The following is a 6857-nucleotide window of genomic DNA, read 5'->3' as shown; positions in this document are numbered from 1 at the left end:
GACTCTTTAGACCGCATTTGAACCTATGGTGAGTATACCATGGCACGTTTAATTTTATACCACTTTTAAAGGAAGCTGTACAATATTTAGTGTGACCCTTTTATGACAAGCGCTGTTAGAGGAACCCTTTCCCTGTTTACAGCTATTTATCAAGGACTTTTTAAATAGAAAAACATGAAATCGTTAGCTCACACACACGAAATTTCTTTCAAAAGTTTATTTAGTATCAAGCAAGAGGAGACTTTGCCTAACACTACAGAACATTTCAGGACTCAGTTACAAAAGAATACCACATTGTCTGCACTTGTAATCGGCTCCCTTTTTACGCAAGTTGGCAATAAAGAAAGAAAGAAAAAAAAAAAAAAAACTAGCATATGGCTGAAAGATAAAATAACTAAATTCTATGGAAACCTTTAAAATGAAAGGTGAGGCTTCTGTTAAAGGATGGATTAACATATTTAGTAAACCTATCTTTTTGTTTAACACTAGTTAATCAAAGTTATTTTTTCCTTTTCATAACCTAGTTTTCATATACAGACTGCAAATAACAAAATTTTACATGTCCTTCTTCTCCCTGCCAAGTGGATGCTTCAACAAAGCGGCTTTAAGTTCCATCCATTCAGATTTTAAGCATTTTGATTTATTTAAAAAGGGATTGGTCATAGAAAAAAATTACTTTGAACAGTATACAGGACGGTGGAGATTGGCTATTTCACAACAGCAGACAGTACAATCAGTATCTGCCATATGGCTGGTCTCTGTAGACGCCCTTCGCCGTCCTCGCCGAAGGAGCCTTATGTCTTGAGTTAGTCCATTCCTCTTGCCCTAAAATCAGGAAGATGAATCATAATTAGGCCACTGTCATGAGGTCCCAGGAGCTTCATCTGTTAGAACCAGTGGTGAATGTCAGACAGGAGACACCCGTCTCTGATGGACTAATGAAAGAGACACAAAGGGGGTTCACTTAAAAGTATTTTGAAGACAACACAGAAAGATGGAGTCATCAGTGACAAGATGGCCTGAGAAGAGAGAGAGTGGCCTCTGTGTTGGGAATAGCAACTACCTACAAAAACCAATTCCCTCCTGGAGCAAATCCAGTAACAGCCTCTAAGAAAACTCGGAAGAAAATGAAAAAGGACCACTCTAACCCGAACCTGGTTAAAAAAAAAAAAAAGAAGAAAAACAAGGGGAAAATGCAGATCAAAGTGGAAATGGTAGACTGAGAAAAGTCGCAGCCTCTTTCCAGGCTCTCCACCCAGGGACCGCAGGAGGCACACTGGTGTGAATTCCTCAGTGACACCATATCATGAACAGCACACGTGCTGGACAGCTGTTAGAGCCACAGACACTCTATGCCTTTTCACCTCTTCAACTTCAACAGTGTGCAGTGTTGGGACTTTCACTGAGGTATACCTAGTTCTCAGACAACAAACAGTTAAGTCCCTACTGTAACACAGCAATCAAAATGCCATGTGTCCCCCAGAGACCAATTTGAAAAGCTGTGAGAGAAAAATGCTTAAAATGACCTCTTCTGATACAACATGCAATCACCGTCACTCCCTCTGGCAAACTCACATGAACGTAAGTAGACAGCACTCACCAAGCTGATGCATCTCTCTTAAGCAGTATGAATTTAAAAAAAAAAAAAGGGCAACCAACAAAAGAAAATAAAAAAACACCCAATATATGGCCACCTCAGATCCTGGCAGGGGATATAAAATGCACTTCAAAGTGCACCAGAAAATGGGTTTTCATTTAAGGTCAGGGAAATGTCACAGAGACAAGTTCCCAGGATCTTGACTCAAGTGCACAGGACACAAGGCATTCTTGGAGCTCTGCCACCAACAGAGCGTCCTGCTCCCTGATTCCTCTGCCCTGCAGCAAAGGAACTTCTTACTATCAATTTGTCCCTACAGTTAATACTGTTAATTAAACCTGTCACCCTTTGCATATTGAGACTAGTCATGGACTGCCCAGTACCTCTATGGGCTCCTTTGGAACAAAGAGGAACGTCCTAATGAGTTGACAGATCCTCGTGTCTTCTACAGGGCTCAGCTTTTATAACCTTTATGAAGTCATTCTTGGTATAGTTTTTATGAGGCCTTGAGGTTGGGAATAAAGCAAATACAGATGGGAGAAGCGTTGAGCTATAATCTCAATGGCATCAGCTCCTTTACTAGGCAAGAGGCAAAGATACTCCAAAAAGACCCATGCCAGCAAGTGTCCACAGTCTGGCAACCTATTCTGTTAAAACAGCGAGAAGGTCAGTACTGGCCATCAACCCAAACTAAACACCTAAGGGTGCTGTCTTTAAATAGTTCACTTAACTATTAAATGAACCTCAGGAAAGAGCAAGGTGTGCACAAAGCAACTAGGAGGAGGAAGAGGGTCCACAAACAAAATGAGTTCATCATTTAAACAAGGGTGGCTCTGTCTTCTAATCAGGACTTTTAAGGTTGTCCATGGCCACTTGCCCTCTCTCTCTTGTGTTATTATGGCCACTCACCATAGGAATCATAAGCCTCCTCGCCGAGTCCGTGCCCGTAATCATAGTAATCAGCTCCGCTGCACGAACAAAAGAAAACACTGTTAGCACAAGATGTTTCTGCTGTGGGGTTAAATCAGACCCAATGAAGTCCTCAAAACTAGATAAACTAAAAATAGAAAGGGCTAAAGTGGAATTAATTCCTGAGATGACAGAATGCTGAGAGAAGACAGACTTTCTGACTATCAAAGCTCTACTCTGAACTCCTGAGTCTGCCATTCAAAGCTCATCTAATCTGGCCAGTTTCCCCATGGTGCATGAAAGGCAGGAGTCCTCAGAGGGACTGGCTGAGAAGTACATGCCAACACCAAAGGCTGGGTTTGCAACAGGTGCTGTGGGGGATGGAGCAGAAGGCAGCCAGCACTGGTCTTTCCAAAAGATAGAGATGGTTTCCTAGACTCCTGCACACTTCCCACCAGACTTGGTGCTATGGCGGTCGAGGGCACTTTATCTGTCTATTAAGCAGGAGGCCTGAGAGCTTCTGCTTTTCTCCATCAGTATTACTGTATTACCATCAGAGTGAAAAAAAAATCTACGCTGGGCTGGACAGTGTGCAATAGGAGAGCAGATGAATCATCCCCGGGAGTTATAAGGCAAGCCTAGGTTCTAATCTACCATGTCCTTGACACAGCAAAGAGAGCCTGCAATCGCCAAGATTGTGCAGTAACTACAAAAACAGTAGTACCGCATTTGAACTGTAGATGATTCAGGTTGTTTTTACAGATAGAAGCTGGTTACCGAACTATGAGGTTTTTGCATATCTGTGGAAGAGATTAGGTTCCATTTATTTCCTTAGGCTTTTTCTTTCTCATCAATTTTGCAAGAAACTAGTATCTACATTATTTCAAGTTCCAATGACCCAATACAAGGCTTCCAAGCACAAGGGAACCACACCTCTAGGAGCATGGTATCTTTCTGCTGACTTTTGAGACAGACATGCTCTGAGACAAGGGAGAAGAGCTGGCAATCCAAGTTACAGTTAAAAATGCCAGAGAACCAGACTAAAACTTTACTGGTAATAGCACAGCTTGGTTACCCTTACTCCGTGTTTCCTTTATTATGTAAAATATATCTAACAATCTACAGGCACTACGGAGACACCGGGCTCCCCTTAGACCTCAGCAGTGGGGTGCTGTTCTGCTGAGATGCAGCTTCCTGTTACTGCTCCTTCTGTTTAAAGGCACTTTCACCCCTCCCAAACTACTCTCTACCCAAACCTGAGCCTGAATGTCACAGTTCTCCCATTCATAATCAAGCTGGCTCCCATCCTAGGTTAATGTCATTGTGTCTCATCCTGGCCTGTACCAGAGGCTCTGACAGCACGCATGGAGGCACCAGTGTGTGGAGAAAGATACACATCTAGAGACAGACAGACATACAGAGAGACAGGGACATATACAAACAGACACACAGACATACAACCTGACCTGCTTACTTATTGGCACAATAACTCACCAAGTCTCTTGGGCACGATCCCACCTGATTGAAAAGTACATTTATTGTTATATGACAATGAGCCTTAAAGAGGCCGAGGAGCACTGTACTTGCTTGTGGAAGTATCTATAACCAAGGCTCTGCGACCATGCACAGGACACTGCTCACTCTTCACATGCCTTTGCTCCCCTAGAGCTCACATGACCCCTCTCCACCATCAGCCCAAATGTAAGGGTCCCTAGGGACCATACCATGCAGTCTGTCCCAGTAAGTGTGCATGGCTTTATTTTCCTCTGCCTGCTTTCTCTCCTCTCCTTCTGAAGGCCTAAATTTCCCTGAAGCACACTGGACATTAACAGTGAGAAGAACTAGCTGGAAACAAAGTGATAGACCCTGACAACCCCCACCCCCGACACCAAGAGAACAAACACGGCTCTTCTACATAACACACTATAGCTTTAGATGACAATGTTTCTCCTCTCAATCTCAGAAACTCAGACTAGCCAAAGGTTTGAAGGCAATGAGGACCTCAAACATCAGTCAGTACCCTTGTGTCTGAACTCTGGCACTGGGCTGGCTAGATTGTGCAGGGCTCAAGGCACGGCCACAGAATATGAATCCAAATGAGTCAATTCACCTTATTTTGTTAAGAATAAATGGATGAATAATGCTGTCAGGAAACTAAATTTAAATGAGTCTTGTTTCTCTTTTCCAGAGTCAGAGGTCATATTATAATGTCTCCTTTAAACAAATAAACTTCATGGTTCTTAATAATCTTAACATGGTACACTGATAAACTCAGACTGCCCTTCCCAATACTTAAAGGGCTTACTTTCCTCAGGCAACTCCTAATCGGTTATCTCAGAGCAGACATAACAGACAGGCACTGAGACTAATAAAACAAGAGTGTAACAACGGCCTCCTTCATTAAATGACATCACTGGTAATGAACACCCACACAGGCTGGGAACTTATCTGTGAAGAGCACACACACAACTCAGCACGGGGTCAGGTCATGAATGAATGTTTTCCAGTGATCAGGAAGATAAAAGGCAGCATAATTTGACCCAGCATTGGTTTGGTGATAAGACAATCTTAGTTTGACAAGTGAAAACTTTAAATTGACATTTGCTATCACTTCAGTCAGTTTCTGATTATTTATTCCACGACTGTCATCAGGCTGTGAGGCTGGAGCAGCTGCGCCCCATTCTCCTACCTGTCAGTTTCCCAGCATTTCCTTCTGTGTAACTCAAATGCCTATTTACCAAAGATGTGTCCTATTTCCCATGGATATACTAAAAGCCATGACATCGCAGAGGGAAACAAATACTAAGAAAATCCCATCTAAGGGCCCAGTTTACAATATTATTAAAAACAAACAAACAAAAAAAAAAAAAAAAAAAAAAACAAGACAGACAGACAAACAAACCCGTGCAGTTGAACAGTCCACACTCCATCAGAAAGATGTAGATTAGTGCCCCCTCATTGAGAAGTTAGGAGTGGGCTTCTGGTCACCTCCCCAGATCTCTACAGTTCTGCCCCAGTGACATGATCACCGAAGCTCAGCATAGTTCCTGCCTGGAGAAGCTGCCAGTAAGGTGAGGGGCTGGCTCATAATAGCTCCATCCCACTATAACCACTTCCTTTCCTCCACTTACTAGGAATGAGCTCACTCATTCTTAAAACATTTAGAATGTTTCTTGCTTCCATCATCCAAGTCAACAAATAAGCCTGACCACTACAGGATGGCTCCTCTGACCTCTTCTGAGGGAGTCAGGGCACCAGCTGGAGGATCTCACGGCTCTGTCCTCCTTCCAGACGTGAGCAGTGGAACGTGCAGAGAACAAAGACTCTGAAAGGCCAACCCTCTTTTCCCAGATCACCCCTCGAGTAAAGAAGAAATGCCTGACAGTAACTTCCTTGGTCCCCAAACCTGGTGGTTAGACCTTTCCCCTAATTTCTACTTTAGAGTCACTGGGCCAATTTTACTAGACTCTTGCTTATATTCACACCAGCAATGGCAGCCCTTGACGCTGACACACCCCTGCCAGCTGGCCTCAAGTAGTGCGTGCTGCAGACACCTCATCCTGCCCCAGCTCAGATCCTGAAACTCCTCACAAGGGAACACTGAGGCAGATCTGTGCTCTAGCCCTGCACATGCACAGGCTGAACTGAAGCTGGGAGGAAAGGCAAGCATTCTCTATTACTGCTGTGTCCCTAACACACGTGCACCCCTACAATGCCACACGTGTGTGCAAACACCGAGAGTGCAGTTTATTTCCCAGCAGGTCACCAACCCTGAGGACTACTGGTTTCAGGGTGTGTATATGTAATCCTTCACCCTGTAGGTCCTCCAAACTCTTTTCATCTTTTATGCACCTTCCTGGCACGCCTGAGGATCAGGTCATTAAAACACTAAATAATTCTGTTTCCTAAGGTGTTCTTTTGTGGTTTTCTCTCTTAGTTTCTGGTAAGGCAAGGCAGTCTTTGGGACCCATCTCACCATCCCCTTATCCCCTCAAACATTTGGCTCTGTAGAAGACAAGGTACTTCTTGGCTCTTTTCTACCACTGGCACCACTGTGTCATACGCCTGACAATCCCTCTTCCCTTAGATCTCAGGTTGGGGCACCTGAGTTCAGAAGTCAGTCCTCTTTTCTTATTTACATGAACCCCTTGGTGATTTTACATAGTCTCTTTAGGTAAAATCTAAACCAAAGCTTCTCAATTTGACACCCTCTTTTACTTCTAAAATTTATATTCATATGCTCACCGTCTTTTAACATCTAAACTTCTAACAGACACTTCAAACTGAAAAACCTTTCATGTCACATCAGCCTTCTTAACTCATCCCTGAATTTGCCCACTCGAGTACCACT

The 6857-nt window shown here is 43.5% G+C and overlaps 1 protein-coding gene across 2 annotated transcripts in view; it reads right to left on the bottom strand.

The window, feature by feature from the left end:
• Positions 1-282: 282 nt before the first annotated feature.
• Positions 283-6857, bottom strand: part of KHDRBS3 (KH RNA binding domain containing, signal transduction associated 3) — a 141275-nt gene continuing 134700 nt past the window's right edge. For both annotated transcript variants that reach the window (XM_080938962.1, XM_080938963.1), the window contains exons 8-9: positions 2507-2565; positions 283-825 (exon numbers count right to left, since the gene is read on the bottom strand). In XM_080938962.1, the coding sequence (XP_080795088.1) occupies positions 734-825; positions 2507-2565 (151 nt within the window). In that variant the 3' untranslated portion in view covers positions 283-733. The remainder of the gene's footprint in view (positions 826-2506; positions 2566-6857) is intronic.

This window comes from Micromys minutus (assembly GCF_963924665.1).
Source record: "Micromys minutus genome assembly, chromosome: 27".
In the NCBI taxonomy this organism is placed as follows: domain Eukaryota; kingdom Metazoa; phylum Chordata; class Mammalia; order Rodentia; family Muridae; genus Micromys; species Micromys minutus.
This window is presented reverse-complemented; position numbering and strand designations above follow the sequence as displayed.